General features: G+C 40.2%; 1 protein-coding gene across 2 annotated transcripts in view; it reads right to left on the reverse strand.

Annotated features, from left to right (window-relative positions):
* The window catches only part of LOC149464455 (keratin, type I cytoskeletal 12-like), a 35,152-nt gene that overhangs the window by 3,832 nt on the left and 9,083 nt on the right, over nt 1–22,237 (reverse strand). For both annotated transcript variants that reach the window (XM_089674424.1, XM_089674425.1), the window contains exons 2-6: nt 17,370–17,452; nt 6,809–6,965; nt 4,354–4,518; nt 2,513–2,638; nt 361–581 (exon numbers count right to left, since the gene is read on the reverse strand). In XM_089674424.1, the coding sequence (XP_089530550.1) occupies nt 361–581; nt 2,513–2,638; nt 4,354–4,518; nt 6,809–6,965; nt 17,370–17,452 (752 nt within the window). The remainder of the gene's footprint in view (nt 1–360; nt 582–2,512; nt 2,639–4,353; nt 4,519–6,808; nt 6,966–17,369; nt 17,453–22,237) is intronic.

A 22,237-nucleotide genomic window follows, 5' to 3' on the forward strand; every position in this document is an offset into this window, starting at 1 on the left:
ACTAACATGTATTTACAGCAAAAGGTGGACATATTATGTTATCACCACAACCCCCTTGTTTGATTATGGTGACTGACAGTCAGTAGTTCTTCTGCTATTAGATACCCTCCAATGCCCCAGTAAGTGGAGACAGTACATCCTGCTTGCCATATATACTGAAAGGGCTGAAGAAACCCTCAGAGTTATCAGTATACATTGAAGGCAGTCCTCCTTTAAAACCTCTTGCCCCAGTTAAGAGAAAGTGAAAACCAGAGAATATAGCAAGTAACAAAAATATAGGTCATGGCTAAAGTGACATATGAATCCAGAAAATTCGAACTGTTGTAAGATTTCCCAGTGTTTTGAATGAAGTATCTTTACCTTTTCTCCTCATCATCCATTAATATGCTGTATGTTCTTATTTCCATCTCCAGAAGGTCTTTCAGGTAATGCAATATCCTACTGTCAGTAGTCAATTTCTCAGCTTCTGACCTTAATTTTGTCAATGCATCTTGTAACTTTAATACAGTTGCCTGTATATTTTCCAGATATACAACATAACCAACTTTGATTTCATACAGTTCTGATTCCCGTGCAGATTTCTAGGAAAAAAAGGACATCATGGGATTTGTTAAAAAGGAAACGTCTGCTAATGCCCTTTCATCTTTAAACAACATGTAGCGCCTCTCTAGTCAGTAAGGGGGAGCTAGCTTGTTTTTTTTTTTAAAGAAAGGCTGAGCAGCAGCCTGGATATGAGCCAACCTGTTTGTAAGTCAACAAGGACATCTTGGGTCAGGGCTGAGGGCTCTGCAGGTCAGTTCCCTTATACCTACTCCTGATCTAAAAGCTTGGAGAAGTCTCTAGAACTAAGTGGGTGGGGGTGAGGAGGGGCTGATCTTCACACTTAAGGAACTCTGACCAATCCCCAGGCAAGAAGTTTGGCATGGGGCCAGAGCAGCCCTTAAGTGTGACTGACCTGCTCAGCAGCAGGAGAGTTTGGGTGGAAGATGGAGTGGGAGGCTGAAATGCAGGAGCCTAGGAGAGGGCCCAGAGGGAAGGGGCCTACCTACATGCTGGATCTGCAAAGGAGGAATGCTTAACCTCATCGGTCCCCAGAGAGAGGACCGCCTGTACAGCTAAGGAAGGAGCCAGCCCAGCAGAAGGCCTGAAGGCAGCCACTTACCCAACAAGCCTGCCAGACAAGGGGAGAGGGCATTCTGGAGAGAAACTTGACTAGCCCCCATCTGGGATTGTGCATTTAAAGCAACAGATTCTGGGAACCCTTGCCCAGAGATTCCCTCAGTACAGTTGAATGAGAGGAAGATTCATCTGGGGTCTGGGGTGGTACACCAAGTGCTCTACAGCTCTTCAAAAATACTTTATTAGGTACACCTTGCTAGAGCCAAGAACACCACCACCACCAGCCTGAACCGTTGATACAAGCAAGATGGATCCATGCTTTCATGTTTTTGCCAAAATCTGCCCTACCATCTGAATGTCACAGCAACCAGTCTGCCTATTCTCCTCTGACCCCTGATATCAACAAATCATTTTCGTCCACACAACTGATCCTCACTGGATATTTCTATTTTCAGACCATTCTCTGTAAACCGTAGAGATGGTTGTCCTTGAAAATCCCAGTAAATCAGTAGTTTTTGAAATACTCAGACAAGCCCGACTGGCACCAACAACCATGCCATGTTCAAAGTCTTTTAAATCCCCTTTCTTCCCCATTCTGATGCTTGGTTTGCACTTCAGCAAGTCGTTTTCATCACATCTACATGCCTGAATGCATTGAGTAGCTGCCATGTGATTGGCTGATTAGCAATTTGTGTTACCAAGCAATTAAACAGGTGTACCTAATAATGTGGGCAGTGAGTGTATATATGGTAGGATTCTGACAATTTCATTGTCTTCCTACATTGCTTTCTCTGTGAAAATTAGGGGACATGTTTTTTCACAGTAATGGGCAAGATCCTCTGCCACTAAGGCAAAGATGCATTGAAAATATTTTTTTTAACATATAAAAACATCATTTTAATATATATTTTTACATATATTTCTAAATGCATTCCAAAGATGTAGATTTGTATATTTGAAATGTATTTTTAAAAATATTTGTAATATATTTTGTAATAAAAACTAAAAACGCATTTCAACATGCAGTATATATATATATATATATATATATATATATATATATATATATATATATTTATTGAAATATATTTTGAAATATATCGAATATGGACAAAACTGTAGTGTTTCAAATATATGTCAATATATTTGGGAAGAAGATTTTTAAAATATATTTCAAATATATTTTTCTCTTCCATATAGGTGGGAAGGACAGTGACTAACAACATAATATTCTGTTCTTCCAAAGAAACTAGTACCTTTTTTCTTTAATTACGAATATGTTAAAAATAGAATTAGACAAATATACAGGCAAATATACAGACAAATATACAGGAAAAATGGAAAACACATTTTTGAGTAGTGACTCCAAAAATTTAACTCAGTTATATATTACCAAGCTATGGTGAACCTCAAGCTCAGTGTCTAGCTCCTGCGTTTTCCTCCTCAACAAAGAAAGATGTCTCATTTGGCTTAGAAGAAGTTCTGTGTCCTTGCTGTCCTGCTGGGTGGTCTCCTTAAACTGCAAGAAGATACATAGATTGTTAGATTGGCCAGTTTATAATTGGTTTATAATCAGACAACATACACTCATCATAATTCAATATTCCTTTTTTTATAAGCAACGATCTTCTCCCGGCAGCCATTTTAAGTAAGGGCAGAATATTATTCCTCCCTTTACTTCCCAAAACCTATTCTGCCCCTCCAATATTAAGCGCAATATGAGTAAGAAGCAAAAATGGATCTGAGAATGAATTAGTTAATTCTTCTAGAACTTTGGTAATTCATGCACACCTATTCATTTGCCTCCTTGAACATGTGACAGTACACGTCATTTGAGTGAAATAAAAAAAAAAAAGTCTTTCTCCACGAGATCTGATAAGATTTTGTAAAATCTCACTAGATCTTGCAGGTTACTGATGAGATCTCCCTGGTAAGCACTGGAGACACAGCTGTAAATAACACAATACATGTTTCATTTAAATACTGTATTGCAGATGTTTGGGAACAGCATTCCAATTTTTAGTGTTGGGGTAAAGGTCTGCTTTAAATTGGTTGCAAACATTTGTTTGTTTTTTAAGTAAAATAAAAAAACATATTACACTTACCTTCTCTGTCTAATGGTTTTGCACATATTTTTCTTCCATATGGAAGAAAAATATATTTGAAATATATTTTATAAATATTATTCCCAAATATATTGCATATGTTTGAAATGCTACAATTTTGGCCATATTCAATATATTTCAAAATATATTTCAATATATATATATATATATATATATATACTGCATGTTGAAATGCGTTTTTAGTTTTTATTACAACATATATTACAAATATTTTTAAAAATACATTGCAAATATACAAATCTACATCTTTGAAATGCATTTACAAATTTTTGTAAAAATATATGTTAAACTGACTTTTTTATATGTTAAAAAAATATGAAGAATATATTTTTTAAAATATATATTTTTAAAATATATTCTTCGGAGGAGGACACAGCCGCGCACTTTCAGGCAGCGCACACAGTCCAAAATGGTGGGCACCATTTATGAACGGCAACTCGCTCCTGCACTGCCCCTGTCTGGCTGTTTATATACATGGGCTGGATGGGAAGTGGTTGAGTGACTTTTGAATATCTAATTAATTCTTGATGTGTCTTTCACATTTCACATGCTCACACTTCCATATTTTTTTTATCATAACAACTAAAGAGATTTATAGATTAGCCACTAGAGGGGGCAAATGCTCAGTTTTTCCTCTTTTTTTTATTGACTTTAGAGATAAGATGACTCTAGGGGTGTATTGTATTTTTTTTTAAGTGGGTTGACTCATGGGGATTCAATTATTTAAAAAGTAGAGACTGTTCCCTTGGCAAGGTGAATGTTAACTAATAAATGGTAAACATGGAGAAGCAGTATTGAATACTCAATGATGTGCAAAGGAAATTACATTTTTGTGCATCTGTGACCCGTGATCTATGATCAGCAAACAAGAAGCAGGGAAAATATGATTGTCCCATGTACATTTCCAAAATTAAAAACTATATTATACAAAATTCTTAAAATAGTAATATGAATTGAAAATGTTATTTACGTCCATCTGATCTCTTCCAGAAGAAAAAAAAATACTATGTATTCACTTTAATATTATTGATTTTTTTTTTTTTTTAGATTTCAGATAGATGAAAGATACATTTTTAAGAACCATTAGGTGCAATATAATTATCCAGACCTTTTCCTGAAGCAAGGATTCATAGTGCTTTTGATGATGACTTGCCATGGCCTTGTACTGATCTCTCATCTTCTCCAGGGCATCTGTAAGCTCTGTTGTTTGCATGCAGTCCACCTCAACATTCACTTGGCACTTGGATTTTTCCTGTAGGAGACGCTCTCTGTCCTACAAATATAAAAAATTTAATTAATATATAAGGTATAGTAATGGGCTTCTGACTGCAGGTATTGTTTCTAAAGTGTGTGGAAACCCTAAAAATGAACTTTGCGTCATTGCAGAGTTATCTCAAGCATCTTATCATCCTGCAGTGGTTACTTCTTCAGACTGCAGGTCACCTTCCTCCTGTTTTATGGAAATGAAGAGACAACAATGTTAAAAAAAAAACAAATAAAAAATTATAACAAAATAACCAGGGCGTACTCAATGGACCACTTGGTCTTTTTCTGCCCTTCCTCTTCTGTCTTTCTACGTTCCTAGCCTAAGGTGACATGGCTGCTTCTTAATAGATACACGAAGGTAAGCATTGTCACCCTAGGACAGTAAGGGTGCTGGAAAGATCACCAGCATTAGTGTTTAGTGATTGGGCCAGTGCGGTCACATGGGTTATGTAGAAGGACCTTAGCCCCATGTTAGCTTCAACAGCTCATAGCTTATGACTTCTTTTTCTTGCTTCTACCTGGAGAAGCAGGGATGTGAAAAAAAGGTGTATATGTGCTGTTTAGATGTAGGACATTAAAACAAACTTTTTACCCACATGGAAGAAAAATATATTTGAAATATATTTTAAAAATATTCTTCCCAAATATATTGACATGTTTTTTAAATGCTACAATTTTGGCCATATTCAATATAGTTCAATAAATATATATATATATATATATATACTGTATATTGAAATGCATTTTTATTAAAATATATTCTTTCCAAATATATTGACATATTTTTGAAATGCTACAATTTTGGCCATATTCAATATATTTCAAAATATATTTCAATATATATATATATATATATATATATATTGTATGTTGAAATGGGTTTTTAGTGCAAAATATATGAAAAATATTTTAAAAAAATACATTTAAAATATACTGTATGTCTTTAAAAATACAAATCTACATTTTTGGAATGCTTTTACAGATATATGGCGCCGGTGCCTCCTGATCCTTTAAGGGTTTCAGAAGCCGGGAGGCGGGGCGGGGTTTAGGGTCATGTGACCGCCGTGACACACTGTCATGGCGGTCACATATTCGGGAAAGGTCCCGATCGAAAGAGGAGATCGGAACCTTTCCGTGAGTACCGGACATGTGTGCTGGGAACGCAAATGTCCAGTCGCTCGGCGTCTAGGCCCAGATGCTGGGAGGCCGCACATTTGCGTTCGACTGGCGCCAAGAGGTTAAAAAACTCTGAAGAATATATTTTAAAAAAACATATAAAAAAGTCATTTTAACCACTTGCCGTCCGCCTGCTGTTTTTAAACGGCAGGGCGGTGGCACTCCAGGGGCAGGTTGCCGTTCATAAACGGCACCCGCTATTTCTAGTTGTGCGCGCTCGGACACAGTGAAACACTGATCATCGGACGGGACCTCTGTATGAGGTCCCAATCATGTGATCACTGATTGTCACCATGGTGACACTTTACTGCTAGGATGACGGAATGTAAAAAAAATAAATAAATAATAATATAAAGAAAAAAAAATGTAAAAGAAAATGTTTAAAAATTATAATTTTTGGTTATAACTAATTTGGCGTATTTTTTTTTAGATAACGGAATAAATTTTGGCCAAGATTTATGATGAAATATTATTTGTTTGCAAAATTTTATAAGAAAAACATTTTTTTCAAAATTTTTGGACTTTTCATTTATATAGCAAAAAAAATAAAAATCCCAGCGGTGAATAAATACCACCAAAATAATGCTTTATCTGTCTCAAAAAAATGCTAAAAAATTCATGTGGGTACAGTGTTGCATGACCGCGCAATTGTCATTCAAAGTGTGATAGCACTGAAAGCTGAAAATTGCCCTGGACAGGAAGGGGGTAAAAGTGTCCGGACAGGAAGTGGTTAACATATATTTTTACATATATCTGTAAATGCATTCCAAAAATGTAGATTTGTACTTCTAAAGACATACAGTATATTTGAAGTGTATTTTAAAAAAATTTTTTAATTCTTTTAAAAAAATATTTTGTAATAAAAACGCATTTCAACATACAGTGATATATATATATATATATATATATATATTTATTTATTTATTTTTTATTATATTGAATATGACCACAATTGTAGCATTTCAAATATATGTCAATATATTTGGGAAGAATATTTTTAAAATATATTTCAAATATATTTTTCTTCCATATGGGTACCTACATGAACAAAGCACAGGTTCAATGAAAAAAAATACTTTTTAAGGATTTTGAGTCTGACTATAATAGTTCAGATAGCTTACCTCCTTCTGATCCTGCTTAAGGTTCTCCAGTTCCTTAGATAAAATCTGTTCCTCAACTTCCAAACAGCGTATCTCCATCTCCAGACCACTGCTGACAGATTTAAGTTTCTTCACGTCATCATTTATAGTATTTTGCAAAGCTAATTCTGCTTCGTACCTGAATGATTTCAAGGGGAAATGTTTTTATGTGTTGTTTTTTATGATTGTCACATTGTCACATCTTTATTTTGTCACCTTTTTCACAATCGTATTTCAAATATAAATGTTCATACAGTGAGCGGATTATCTGTGCTGTCAACACCTTTGTCATATTTGCCTATTTCCAGCCAACGGGTGAAGCTCTGGGCTTCAAGATATACTAGACTAATCTCAGCTGCTTCACTAAAGAAGACCATGGTTACAGAGCTCAATGCCTAAAGCTCATTTTACAAACAAGCAGCCAAATGAGCCAGATGGCTGATTGATTCGCTCACTTCTTATCCTTCCCCATTTACTCACTATAGCAGTGTTTCTCAACCAAGGTGCAGTCTTGGTTTCACTGGGGTACCACCACCATGTGACCCAGTTTGTCCTGGATCAGCACAATAAGTTGCCATGATGGGCTTGGCTGGTCACCAGCACCATAAAAACCAATGACACTCTAGAGCAGTGTTTCTCGACTGGGGTGCCTTGACAGCCTGGGAAGCCCTCTGGGTTGTCACAGGATGCCACCAGTATGGAACACATTTTTTATTTGGATCACCAAGAGTGTAGGCTGGTCACCAGCAACATAACAGCAAATTATTCTGTAGGGCGAGGACGCATGGTATCATGCTATGGTGATGGTGGCCGATTCACTTGCTCCTTGGCAACGTATGACTCTAATTTAGAGCAGGCAGCATGTAGGACCACCATCAAAATTCAGTAGAAGATGAAAGCTCACCTCCTCCAGAGCTCTTCCACCCTCTGTTGCTCTTCTGGAGCCAAAAAGTAGTAATCAGAAAGGGGGCTGTGTGATTGGGGGGTTGTTTAAGTGGGGGGCTCTGTGATGGGTGAACTGTGTCATTGGGGGACTCTATGGTGATAGGGTGATAGCAATGTAATGGGGAGACTGTGATATGGTGGGAGGACCTCTGACGTGAAGGGGCGAGTCTGATGTGAAATGGGGACTTGATGAAATAGAGAAGACCTCTGACATGATGGAGGTCTCTGATGTGATGGAGGGAACCTCTTATTGGAAAGGGGCTTCTGATGTGAAGTTGATTTCATCAAGGGGGTTGTATGCATTATCCCAGGCTCAGAATTCTTTACATTTTTGTTTGGTGTGTTCTGAGACTTTGCGTGCTTTTAAAAAGTGTAAACAGTGTCACAGCTGAGAAAAAAAATGCTGATATATAGCTCCATGCAGACTTTCATTGAGAGAGAAAGTCTGAAAGCAAAGGGTTTGTGCTATGTTGCCTTCAGAAATTGCATAATGCTCTGTAACAACAAAAGTTCACCCTTTATTGATTTGTTTTCGCAAAGGAAAAGTTTCAAATAATTAGGAAAAAAAAAAAAAACCTAAAACAGTTCAAATGATTAAGCCTTGAAAAGGGCAGAACATTTCTGAGGAGTTCTCTACAAGTGGAGTCAGTGTTTGTCTACAGCCACCATTTTGTTGAAGTCCACTAGAGCCTGACAAGCTAATCCTGTCTGTTTTGCATCGGTCTTTTCCCATGCTGATCCTACTGGCAGGGGCGGACTGACCATTTGGAAACTTGGGCACTGCCTGAGGGCCCAAGGTCAGTAGGGGGCCCCATGAGATGCCCCTGGTACCTTTTTCATAGGCTTTTTTGAGTTTGGGCAAGGACACAGGGGCCCCATGATCCTCTATGGCCCGGGGGCCCCATGAGTTGTCAGTCCGCCCCTGCCTACTGGCATTGGTTTGGAGGGCATTTAGGCTGCGTTATCATCCCATCATATGGGTCGCTGATGGAGACTATTACCAGTCATGCCGACACATTATGCAGGCATGGATTACTGTAACTAACTGGTGCAGATCAATGATATACAGCCTAATATTGGAGCAAGTGCATATGGACAGGATGTGGCTTGAAGAGTATAGAGGAGTTTGACACCACTGACATACAAAGAATGATTAAAATAGCTGAAAACATTTAATTACGAAAAAAAAATTTTTAGGATGCACAGGGGTCTATATATAAGTGTCTTAATAAATACAATAGTCATACAATTTTCACCCAAATGTTTCCAACTCAATTCAAATAGAAAACATGTGATGTCTGGATGAATGTGGTATGAATCTTGTGTAAAATCATTTATAAATAGACCCCAAGCAACTTTAAGTCATCCTTTATTTACATTTATTTAATTAGATTTTCCCCATAATTTCATGCAGACTAAGCTTTCCAACAGAAGAGACAGGGGTTGAAATACACTGTAAGGCTTACAGTAGTTTACACTTGTGGTTGGGGGGATAGTAAAAACAGGTGGTTGAGCCACATTTTTACTGTCGCCCACGCACCTGCCTCCAACCGTTTCCTTTAAACCTCAAATGCAGCTTTACTGCCTGTCAAATGTGACCCTTTCAAGTTAATGGGGCTGCGCCGTGAACCACCCCACAACTGCATGCACTTTATGCGGCATGGTGGTGCTGTCTTTGAGGGGTTACAACAGATGGTAAGGAGGAAACATATTACCCCCTCACCACTTGTCAAATGCCCTCTGAAGAGCCATCCACCTCTTGTGGAAACAAGCTCTAACACTGTCAGGGGTGAATGCCATAGCCACCCATTACTCAAATGTTTTTTTCTTTCAATGTCTTTGATAGCACCACTTAAACACCCCCTGGCAATACTATAGTGTGTCCCATTATTTTTATTATGGTTGTCCTTTACTGGTGCCAAAGATCCTACAAAGCTCTCCACTGGTGGAAGATGTCTTGGGTAAAATCAGGAGGAAATCTACAGAAAAGCCCCCTTTCCACTCTCCATCTCATTGCTTCATGAACACCCATAGTAATGCCAGCACTATAATTACCCTATATTATGGAAGATATTTTCTGGTCGTGGCACCAACCAATAACCAAGCACCAAATAAAGAAAAAATAGCATTTAGAAAAACATGCCTAGTCTTCTTGACATTGCTAAATTCTGATCCCTTGGACCCTGGGTGTTTAAACCGTACCAGCTCCCTGGCTGAAAACATTGAAAACCTCTTTAGCTCAGCTTTCATCTTAAGAAATCAGTTCTGGTTAACTGAAAACATTCAGACATCTTTCTTTTACCCAAAAGACTAAATCAGCATTTATCTACCTTTTCAACACTGAAGAACCCTTGAAATTACTAGTCCAGAGACATAACTAGAACCTTCAGGGTTGCCCCCTGAGTCAGGGTCCTTCCCACTGATCCTGGGGCACTTTACACCTATAGCGGGACCCTTTAATAATATCCCACAGCGTGACCCATCACATACTCTTCAGCGGGTTCCTTTCCTGTAGGGTTGCCACCTTTTCTTCAAGCCGAACCCAAACACTTGCGCTCAGCAAGGTTTTTTTGTAGTAGCATACACTATATATATTCATATATATATACACAGTGTGTGTGTATATATATATATATATTTATCCCCTTACATCAGAGTCCACAGAGTTTCCCCTTATATCTGAATCTGCAGATTTCCCCTTCACATCTGAATTTACAGAGTTCCCCTTTACATCTTAATCTGCAGAGTTTCCCCTGCATCTGGATCTGCACAGAAATCTCCTTACATCTGAACTTGTAGAGTTCCCTTACACTCTCTTTCCTCTCCTGGCCATGCAAAGGGGAGGAACTGTCTGGCTCTCGGCTGTGTGAGAGAGACTGAGCTCAGACCACTGCAGACAGCAAACCCACTGGGGAGCCACAGTCTGGGCTCTTGGGGCCCCTACAGTGGCGGAACACCAGGGCTTGGTCACAATTACAACCTTTGCGACTCTGGTAGTTCCACCACTGTTCTAGTTTCAGGGAACCCCTGCTAAAAATTACTATATCTACAACTCGTGATAGGTTAGTATGATGGTCATTTGGAAGAAGACTGCTTACACTTTTAGTCATTGGGAAGAATTCCCCCTTAAAGATAGTGAAAAAAATCAATGGTATTAGTAGAAACTTATCTGAGAGGCACAAATTGCTCATTGCTCAAGGAACCCCTAGCAACCTCCTTCCATGGAACCCTGGAAAAGAAACCCTGGACTACATCAACTACCATTACCATTACCAGAGAGAGCCACAACCCCATTGCTTCTATACTTGCCTTCTGAAGACTCTATATTACAATTATTATATTTCCCCGTATATAATTTAAATAAAATAAATAAACACAAACGGAGATCAAACTGATCTTAAATGAGGTAATAGTTTATTAAAGTATTTAATTGTAGCACTACCCCCTTAGGAGCTGCTGAAGTTTTGAGCCCCCCTATAGTCCTGCACAGCCAGCTTGTTTTGATGTTTTATTAGGGGATTTCAACCTGGATAGGGTAAGAGGTGTATGGAATACGCAATGGAACTGAGAAACCTAGGACAACTTCCTGAACAATATACAGTGGTTACAGCAACCAGTCTCTTTTGGAGAGCTAGCCAGCATCTCCTGTACCCATCTTCTTTACCCAGCTGTCTGGAGAAATCCCAAGGGATTCAGTATCTGCCACAAATTTAATGAAACAGTCCTGGGTGTCAGGCTAATCTAGGTTCCCACTAGAGTACCTCCTTTCCCTTTCTGGTCCAGGGGGTGCAGGTCTACTCACTCAGTCCTTCTCCTGTGCGGCTAGTGGGTTGGTGGCTGCTACCAGGCCTTCTAGCTGGGCTGCTCCTTCCCTGCTACACAGGTGGTCCTTACTCTGGAGGCCAGTGAAGGTCTGAGCTTTCCTCCTTCCAAGCTCCATTGCCTCTAGGTAAGCCCCTCTCTATCTGGGCCTCCTCACAGGCTCCTCTCTACAACCTCACTCCATCTTCCAGCTTCCCCCTGAACTCCTCCAACAACTCCCCCTGCTGACCAGACTCAGCTACTCTTAAAGGCTGTCCTGGCCCCTTGTGAAACCTCCTGTTGGCAATTGGTCAGGATCCTCCAGGTGTAAAGACCAGCCACTCCTCAGATCCACCCACTGCTTCTAGACCTTTCTCCAAAGTTCTAGAGCAGGGGGAAATTCCAGAGGGTTGGTCTGCAGAGCCTCTCAGCTCTGACCACAATTTGACCCCTGCTAGCTATTACACCCAGGCTGCTACTTATCCCTCCTTCTAGCTCCCCATAGCTGACTAGGAGGGTGCTACATAATAATAGTATATAGGTTCCTATTTTAGATAATTGAGGTCAGAGGGGACTCATTGTCCCCTAAATAGCAACTAAAATTGGGATAGCCTTTGGATCCTACTGATACTGCTGTTCAAAGGTCAAGTGTGAAGAACTGTAAGCAGGTATCTTAAGATGGTTCAAGGCTTTCTCAAAAATATTGGGTACATGAGCACTAATTAGGTGAATTGTTTTGCTTGATGGCAAATGCAAGTTCAGGTGAACCGATTTCTCATTTATTGTGGCAGTTTATTAATAAAACCCCTCCTAGGATGAGCTTCTTTGCCATGTAATGAGTATCAGAAAGGGGCAGACTTGGTAATTAACTTGTGGTGCCGCTCAAAGCTGGACAGGAGGTGCCATCACCCTGCCGGCAGGGAAAGAGAGGGGAGCAGCGTCCTGAGTCATTCCAGAAACATGCTGAGTGTGAGGAAGGGTGGACTCCACTCTACCGCTGCCCAGGAGTCAACCAGGAAGCGATGTGGGCTCTAGCTGGCCTCAGCCATCACTCCGGACATGCCATCTCATGCATTTCACCCCGCCCATCGGGGGGATTGGTCACAGAGAGGGGCACTTAAAAAGTCCATTTTTGGTGAGGATGAAAGGTTTTGGGATTATCAGAAAGCTGATCTTTAAATGGCCAGTACACACAATACTGATATTTCAGTTTTTGATGCTGGAGAGCTGAAATTCTGACTATATTTTAACTCAAATAGAGAGAATGAGTAATAGGCAATATCTAAAAGCAACTGAGGGGTAGTATAAGTCTTTCTACCAGGAAATCCATGATGGCCACATGGACAACACATTTTAAGTATTTTCAACTATTTGCGTGCTGGGCTGGCCTTTTTTCTGTCTTGACTTCTATGGCGGGAACTATCACTGGGCAGGCACTTGAAATTACTAAGGTAAGTGGTTTGTCAGACCCTGGACACCACCCACAAAAGATTCTGCTGACACCCTAAATTGATCTAACTTTTTGGCCAACCTGTGGCCCTAGGATGCAGTACTTTGGTGCTTGTCATGCAGCCCTTGGAGCCCACAAGTCAGTAGCAGGAATGTTGATTCAAAAAGGGGTTATAATATTATTGATCACCAGATCAGAGTCTGTGTTCTTTAATTGTTTAGCATTACATATACTGATGGTTTTGTGCAGCCACTTGGTGACTCTAGGGGCTACAGTTGAGACCCCCTACACCTTGTAAACTGAAAACCATTGATCTAAAGATTTAGTGAGAGGTTGGCTTGATCAGTTTGTTTATTTCTGCCACTGAGAACTGGTAAAAAATGCCAGGATATTGTGCAATTGGCATTAACTCCATGCCAAACTGGCAATTCTGTTGTCACTTACACTAACAGTAAAATCACTGAAATTCATAGTTACGTAGGTACATAGTTAGTCTGGCTGAAAAAAGACAAAAGTCCATCCAGTTCAACCATTTAAAAAAAAAAAGTTATAATCCTATACCCACACTTGATCCAGAGGAAGGCAAAAAAACCCAGCAAAGCATGATCCAATTTGCTCCTACAGGGAAAAAAATTCCTTCCTGATCCCCCGAGAGGCAATTGGATATTCCCTGGATCAACCTTACCTATAAATGTTAGTATTCAGTTATATTATGTGTATCAGGGAAAGAAGCCAAGCTTTTTTTGAAGCAATCCACTGAGCTGGCCAGAACCAACTCTTGAGGGAGTCTATTCCACATTTTCACAGCTCTCACTGTGAAGAAACTTTTCCATGTTTGGAGATTAAATTTATTTTCGTCCAGACGTAAAGAGTGCCCCCTTGTCCTCTGTGATGACCTCAGGGTGAATAACTCTACACCGAGTTCACTATATGAACCACTGATGTATTTATACATATTGATCATATCCTCCCTTAATATCCTCTTCTCAATGAGAATAAATTCAGTTCCTCTAATCTTTCCTCACAGCTGAGCTCCTCCATGCCTCTTATCAGTTTGGTTGTCCTTCTCTGTATTTTCTCCAGTTTCTCAATGTTCTTTTTGTGAATTGGTGCCCAAAACTGAACTGCATATTCCAGATGAGGTCCTACTAATGATTTGTACCGGGGGGAAATGATATCTCTCTCTCTGGAGTCTATACCTCTTTTAAAACAAGAGAGGATTTTGCTCACTTTAGAAACCTCAGCTTGGCATTGCATGTCATTATTAAGCTTGTGATCTACCAGAACTCTCAGATCCTTCTCCACCATTGTTTCCCCCAGTTGTACCCCCCCCTGGTATGTATGAAGCATGCATATTCTTAGCCCCCAAGAGCATAACCTTACATTTATCAAGATTAAACCTCATTTGCCATACAGTTGCCCAACTACACAGACAATTGAGGTTGAAGACATCCTGTAAGGACGTTATTCCACTGCACAGCTTGGTGTCATCTGCAAAGACTGAAATTGGATTTTTAATCCTAGACCCCATATCGTTTATAAATATATTAAAAAGTAAGGGTCTCAACACTGAACCTGGGAGTACACCACTGATGACCCTAGACCATTCAGAGTATGAATCTTCTTATTTAAACGTGTACTTTTATGATAGGAGAATATCTGTAATTGGTTTTATTAATGTTATAAAAGCCACTGAGACTCAATTGCTCGCACTGCAGCAGTGGCAGAACACTATACAGCTGGTTTAGGTTCTACATAGGATAATGTAAGTTACATATTTATCAATTCTGTTGCTGGAATAATGACATTGGCAAAAAATTGCTTGTCTGACATGAGCCATACAGTATAGGTCAACAAAGAGTTCACTTTGAGAAACAATGGTGAACCACAAGAAACAATACTTGATGGTTCAGTTTTTCTTTTTTGCCTGTATTATTTTGAATCCAAAGCTGGTCAGATTGGCTGAAAGTGCTCTATGTCATTGTCTCTCAAAAATTCTAAGGTTGGTTTATGTCTCTCTGATAGGAACTACCGTTGAGTTCCTAGGTCTTCACACCCATCATGGTCAATATATCAGATTTCCCCCTATCTGTTTTTGAAGCCCAAATCCAACCAAAACCTTTTGTTTCTGCTAGCTTTGTATGAAGTTGGGAAGTGTAAAAGTAGTGCTTGGGGAGGCTGGGGGGAGGGAGCATGGGAAAGAAGTGCGGTTCCACCAGAGATGTGAAGATGTCCCCACTTTCTTGCAAATTGCTCACACGGGAACCTACCTCTTAAGAACTTTTACCACTTATGACTACCACCGGGACAGCTATGTCTGGGCAGCCAGACATTTGTTAGATAGTTAGGAAAAGTTGTGTTTGGACTATAGTCTGTAATGTTGCAGAAACTCCAGGAAAGTTCTTGAGCTGTTTAAGAGTTTGGTCTGAAGTCTCTACAAAGGGGTGCATGAAGATACTTGGCGTATTTAGGAGCAGGGCCTGTAGAGTATACACAGGGTAGAAGAGGAAGGCCACTATAAAGGGTTAACATGGAGGAGAGTAGTTGCCACTGGTAACCATGAACTGGAGTCAGTGTTCTGTTTGGTTGCTTCCCCCAAGCAGTGACTGAGACCGAACCTATGGTAAGGAGACCTCAAGCACCTTGCCACATGGTATGGGAAAGAGAAGGAGTTAAAGAAATGCAAACATGAGAACCGCGCTAGTGCGTGGCGGGACCCCATTCTATCACTAGGAGTGAGGTGGAAGAGATATGCTGGACTGGTGGAGAGGGCATAGACTCAGTAGTGTCCCCCTTAAATGAAACATTTGAAGAGTAAAGGTGTGTAGACGTTTTACTGAAAGACTCTGTAGGTCATCCAGCTGCACACAGTGTACTGCTCATCTCTAAGATGGAGTTCTGCCATAATGTTGACTCTCACATGAACATGACCCTGCCAGGTCCCGGGCATTGATAAACGCGTGCAAGCGAGAAGGTGACCCAACATGTAGGGCGAGTTGGCCCTGCCCTCACATAAGAGTGGTGAAGGGTGTAGAGCTTCTAGGTTTATTGTTGCCTGTGTCAAAGATGGTGATTTCCTTGACTTCCTGTGTGCTCAGTTGGACCTTACAGTAAGTTTAACTCTTCCCCAATCTGTCCAACATTTAAAAATAAAAACATTTAGTTGGATTTGGTCTTTAATGTAGAACAATCTAAGCTGTAACTGTCAAGACTCTAGCAGTAGCTCTATAGGTCCACAGTTTGGGGTTTCCCCAGGGCGCGGGGTCTAAGTCCCAGTCTGCTTGTTCACCAGAGCCCCTGATGGTGGGGATGGACTTGGAGCAGGCTGAGACCAGGTCGTGGCCCCTAGGTATGCCCAGCTGCGGTAGAGGAGACCGCTAGTGTCACGTACTTTAGCAGTGAGCCTGACGTGAAGAGGCAGAGCAGACCAGAGCAGGATGCGGATGGATCCGTGTGGCAGGTAGAAGAGTCAGGCGGGCCGGGTTCGATATCCGAGAAGGCAGAACAGACCAGAGCAGCAGGCAGAGGGATAGTCACAGGCCAGGTTCAGCAACAGGAGGTCAGAATGATCAGGAGCAGGCAGAAGAATATCCAGAGTCAAGCCAGGGGTCAGGGCAGGAGAAGGTCACGATAGTCAAGAGCAGGCTGGGTTCGGCAACAGGAAACAACTCAGGATCAGAAAACACAGGCAGAGGAATAAGACCATATGGCAATTTGGATCCTGCAGTGGCCCGTATAAATAGCCCACCCAGCGCCGAGAGGCGCGCCTGGGTCCTAGTGCCTGCTTGCGCCGTCATTGGTGACAGGCGCTCCTGGGTCCTAGTGCCCGCTTGCCTGTATGCCTTGTCGGAATCCTGCGCATGTGCAGATTCATGCGCCGCAGCGATCTTCTCGTTCCCTGACAGTAGCAAAGGGAAAAAGACTTCACAGAGACATAAAACCCAGTTAATGACTATAGTTGGGGAGAGTTCACCACTAGAGTTCCCAGGAAATTAAGCCATTTGGTGTTTTCAGCCAGCTCCATCCATAATTAAAATGAACTTTACTGGTCCTTTAAAATTGTCTAAACATTTCACCAGTTAGTTGCTTTAGGTAGAGCATGCTCAAATGGAACAATTGTCAAAAGCTAATACAAGGCCGTATATTCTTTTCTAGACTAGGTTTTCTCATGTTTCACTGCAGATTCTGGCCATTTTTTTTTTTAAAGGGAGGTCAGCCGTTCTATTTTTCATTCTTCCAATCCATCACACAGAGAAACCTTTGAGCTTCTGGTAATCTGTACAACACCCAGGGTGGTCATGCATAACATGGTCTGAATAGCAGAAACCTATTACTATGGAAACTCACTTCTCTTTAAAGCCGTCTGCTGCTATTTTCGTGTTCTCAATATTCAGCCAACATTCGGCATTAGCTTGTTTTGCACTTCTTATCTGAGAAACAAACATAAAAAATTTTTTATTTAAGCCAAGAGTTTTGTTTTTCAGCCTGAAATCTTTTTTTAAATGATATACAGACAATGCACATATGCACACTCTTTTCGACAATGCAGGTAGGCCACACACATCAATTCTGAAATAGATCAATTCCTATAAATGTCAACTCCATCTAGTGGCTAAATTGTGGAATATTTTCTCATTGAGGTATTTTAGAAAGTCATACTGCATTATGGCCGCTAGATGGAGCTGCTTCCTGAATAAATTAATCTATTATAGAAATTACAGCCAGAATTTGTGCAGCCTATATTAATGTGGCGTGTAATATTTGTCCAACACATGTTTTACAAATAATCTTCTTAGTGTTAGAGGCCTTTAGGGAAGCCTAGGAGTTTTACTCTACAAGTGAAGCCACTTTCTATAAACTACTACTGTTTGTCTGGTTCCTGGTGCCTGGAAGTAACCTACCATGGAGATTGGGAGCCTCATTATTCCCTGTTTTATCAGTAAAGATAAATAGATTATAGACAGAAATTCTAAAGCAAAGCTAATAGCTGCTAGCGATCCCTGACCACCAATGTAAGATAGTCCAACTTCCCCTGACCACTGATCCACAGCATCCCTACAGTCACTGACCATAGTGAAAAGGGGCCCTTCTTGCAATCAGTGTAAAGGGCAAATCAAAAAACCTTCTCATTCAATATATGATATTATAAATCAATTATAAATATTGTGAAATAACTACTTTGATATAGTGTCCAAAAGAAATTATTTAAATTACTTGTGTCCACAAAAGTTATTTTCACAAAAGTCCTTTCATCCAAAAAAAAAGTTTCCCACTTGCTCATAAACAGGTTCGCCACTGACGGCGCATATTTTGCTCCCATAGCCACGCCCATTGTTTGCCTATAGAACCTATTGGAATACCAGAAAAAATTATACGACATAGCTAGGTCAAGGCTCTTAAGTAAAAAATCTATTTGATCAGATTTCATTCCTGATTTTGTCTCCAAAGCCCACTTTACTGACCCCAATGCATCACCATGTCTGATATTTGTATAGAGAGAGTTTACATCAACACTCGCCATGATGCAATCTCCTTCTTCTCTGATATCTTTAACCACTTCCAGACCGGACACTTTTACCCCCTTCCTGACCAGGGCAATTTTCAGCTTTCAGCGCTATCACACTTTGAATGACAATTGCGCGGTCATGCAACACTGTACCCAAATGAATTTTTTACCATTGTTTTGACACAGATAAAGCTTTATTTTGGTGGTATTTATTCACTGCTGGAATTTTTTTTTTTTTGCTATGTAAATGAAAAAGTCCAAAAATTATGAAAAAAAGTGTTTTTTTTAATAAAATTTTGCAAATAAATAATATTTCATCATACATCTTTGCCAAAATTTATTCCGTTATCTTTTTAGTAAAAAAAAAAATCCAAATTAGTTTATAACCAAAAATTATAATTTTTAAATTTTTTTTTTTACATTTTTATTTTATTTTTTTATATTATTATTTTTTTTTTTTTTTTACATACTGTCACCCTAGCAGTACAGTGTCACCATGGTGACACTGTACTACTTGTGGGGGGTGATGAAGATTTTTTTTTTTTTTTTTTTTACACTGATTGCTTTTACACCCATATAGGATGTAAGAGCAATCATTTCTCTTTCTCTCTGTCTGCATTCTTGCACTCATTGAGAAGTACTGAGTGAGCTGTGATTGGTCACAGCTTGTCACATGGTACAAGGCTGTTGTGAATAGCCTTGTACCATGTGACCTCTGTGATCATTCACAGATTTCACACGTAGTAAGCAATGATGTCACAAGTGACATCTCGCTTACTGCTCTGCATGTGATCACTGATTGGCCAATCAGTGATCACATGATCGGGACCTCGTACAGTGGTCCCGTCCGCCGATCTGTGTTTCACTGTGTCCGGAGGACACAGCGGGCACCGGATCGCGGTGCTGCGCGCGCACAAGCAGGGTGCGGGGAGGCCATTTATAAACGGCCACCCGACCCTGCACTGCCACAGTCCGGCCGTTTATATGCAACGGCTGGTCGGGAAGTGGTTAAGCAAATTAATCAGATCAGTAGGAACCAGGGGCTGCAAAAATGTATCAACATATTCACCTAATCTGGAAAAAAGGGAATCCATGCCACTAATGATGGGTCTTCCAGGTGGGTTTTCCAAATTCTTATGAATTTTAGGCAATTGATATATAACCGGCACTCTTGGAGCATTAGGTACTAAATATTTACTTTCCTTTTTATTAAGTATACCTACCCTTTCTCCTTCCTTGATATGTTTAATTTAATTAAATTTAATTAAGGGTTTAGGATCCCTTAAATTCTAAAATGCGCAAAACTCACAAACATCTGGTGAGTGCGGTTGATTTTGATTTCACACTGGTGGATGGTGGAAGCACTTTTATTTGGGAAAAGATATTTATATCAAAATTTTTTTTGGGATGAAAGGACTTTTGTAAAAATATTTTTTGTGGACACAAGTAATTTAAATAATTTTTTTTGAACACTATATCCAAGTAGTTCTTTCACAATATTTATAACTGATTTATAATATCATATATTGAATGAGGTTTTTTGATTGCGCTGTTTATATATTATTTTTGTTATTTTGGTGTATAACACTGGTGCACAGCAGCAAATTTTCACTTATATTATGTACTGAAAGTGTTTCCTTGTGCATTGGGGTTTCTGTGATATAATTAATCAGTGTAAAGGGCCCTACTTTAAATAGTAATGTAGGGCAGTGTTCCTTTCACTCATCACTAATCTCACTGGCAATCAGTGTAAGGGGTCCCTACTACCAATGATCACCAATTTAAGATGGTCCATCTTCTACTAACCTACAGGATTCCCTGGCATTAGTATGAGGGGGCCCTACTACCAATGATCACCAGGTTACGGCGGACCTTCTTCTACTTGGCCACTAATCTACAGGGTCAATTCTGTCAATGGCATGGTGTGAACCGGCTCTAGAATCCTGGCAGTCAAGCATTTTTGATGGCCGAGTGGTTAAGGCTTTAGACTCGAAAACCAATAGGTCCATGGTCATTCAATATGGTGGTTATGCGATATATGGACTCATACTGCAGGTGTATTCCTCCACATACTCACCAATCTATACCGTATATTGTGGAACATTCAAGAGCTGACAGATGCATTATAATTTCTCCACTGGTCATAGACAATATTTTGTAGAACAGATACTTTAATAGTGCCCTACGTACCTCCCATCAATGCAATTACTGTAAATAAAACAGAAAAAGATCTCAATCCCTTTCCCACGCTATTTGAGCAAGTGTTTTGTTGACCTATTTTATTTTCAGAAATATGAAGGTGCCCATTGTTTATTAAAAGATAAGCTGTTCCCTTTTGGCTTCTGTGGTTTTCATTTCATTAAAAGGATGCCGATATCAACATGTATATATTGTTTTGCTATTCATTACAACTATTATATTATTTCTAGCCTAACCTGCTGTGTGTTTCAATTACAGAGAGAATGATCTAGGGTTATATAGTAAAAGAAGAGGTGTGCTATATTCAGGGGTGTAGGTGGGGGTTATGGGGGTCCAGTAATTCTCCCACTTTACTCCTTTGAATTGCCTTGGCTGGTGGCCATGGGAGTCTTGTGGCCTGGGCATTCTCAACATAGCAGCCTATTTCTCCCCACTGCTGATTGGACAGTGTGGCAGGAAATGGAGGACTTTGACTGGCTGCATTAGCAGCTGAACTTTGGTCCCACCAACTGACATGTGTAGCGGGACTCTTGACAGGCAAAGATAGCTGCTGGGAGACCGCAAAGGGAGAAAAGACAGCCCACATAAGTGTATCAGGCCAGGTTCCCCTGGGGTTCTTAGTTGCTTTATTGCAACTGTTGCTGACCATGGATCATGGACAAATGAACTATTTGGGTACAAGACCTGTAGCATAGTTCTGTGTACTTAGTGAGTTGGCTCAAACATTAAGCCCCTCCCACTGTTAGCGCAATTTTGCCACAACTACGTTTTGCCACGGTGTTCAGACTGCCACCTAATTGTCCTCCTATAGGTGCCAAAGGCTGAGCGCCCTGGAAAAAGTGATCCATGGCCTTGCTATGTTACCTTATGAAAAAAACAATTCATTATATTTAAATACATACAATCTGTCTGGATTATGTTCAAAGGAGATACTAAAGAAAACCTGAAGTGTGGAAGCTGTGCCTTAAAAGGCAAGGAGGGGACTAAAGACCAGGGCTTTTTTCCGCAGGAACACGGGGGAACGCTTCCGGCACATACGGCACTGAATATATGTAATGGCAAGAGGTGCTGGGGTGTGCTGGAAGGTCTGTTAATGCTGTCTGCTGGGGATCTATTGTCATTGGAGGGGTCTATTTTTGCATGGTGGTCTATTGTTACTGGGGAGGTCTATTGTTTCTGGAGAGGGATTTATTGTTGCTGGGAGGTCAATTGTTGCCAAAAGGGATCTACTGTTGAGGGAGGCTTTCTATTGTTGCTTGATGATTGGAGATCTGTTGTTGCTGTTGAAGATCTATTGTTGCTGGGATGATATTTTGTTGCGACGGTCCACTGTTGCTGTGGGAATCTATTGTTGCTGGGAGGGCCTATTGTTGCTGGCTGCAGGGGATCTATTTTACTGCTTGGCTTGTTATCATTAACAAATTCCATACAAAATTATATTTGACTCTGTATTCTCTAAAAGGAGCGGTACTGGGTGGTGGCTAGGGGGTTGATCCAAGGGACAGTGTGC

Source organism: Staurois parvus, unplaced genomic scaffold, assembly GCF_062004578.1.
Source record: "Staurois parvus isolate SC_StPar_1 unplaced genomic scaffold, SC_StPar_1.0 ptg000151l, whole genome shotgun sequence".
NCBI classification, from domain to species: Eukaryota; Metazoa; Chordata; class Amphibia; order Anura; family Ranidae; genus Staurois; species Staurois parvus.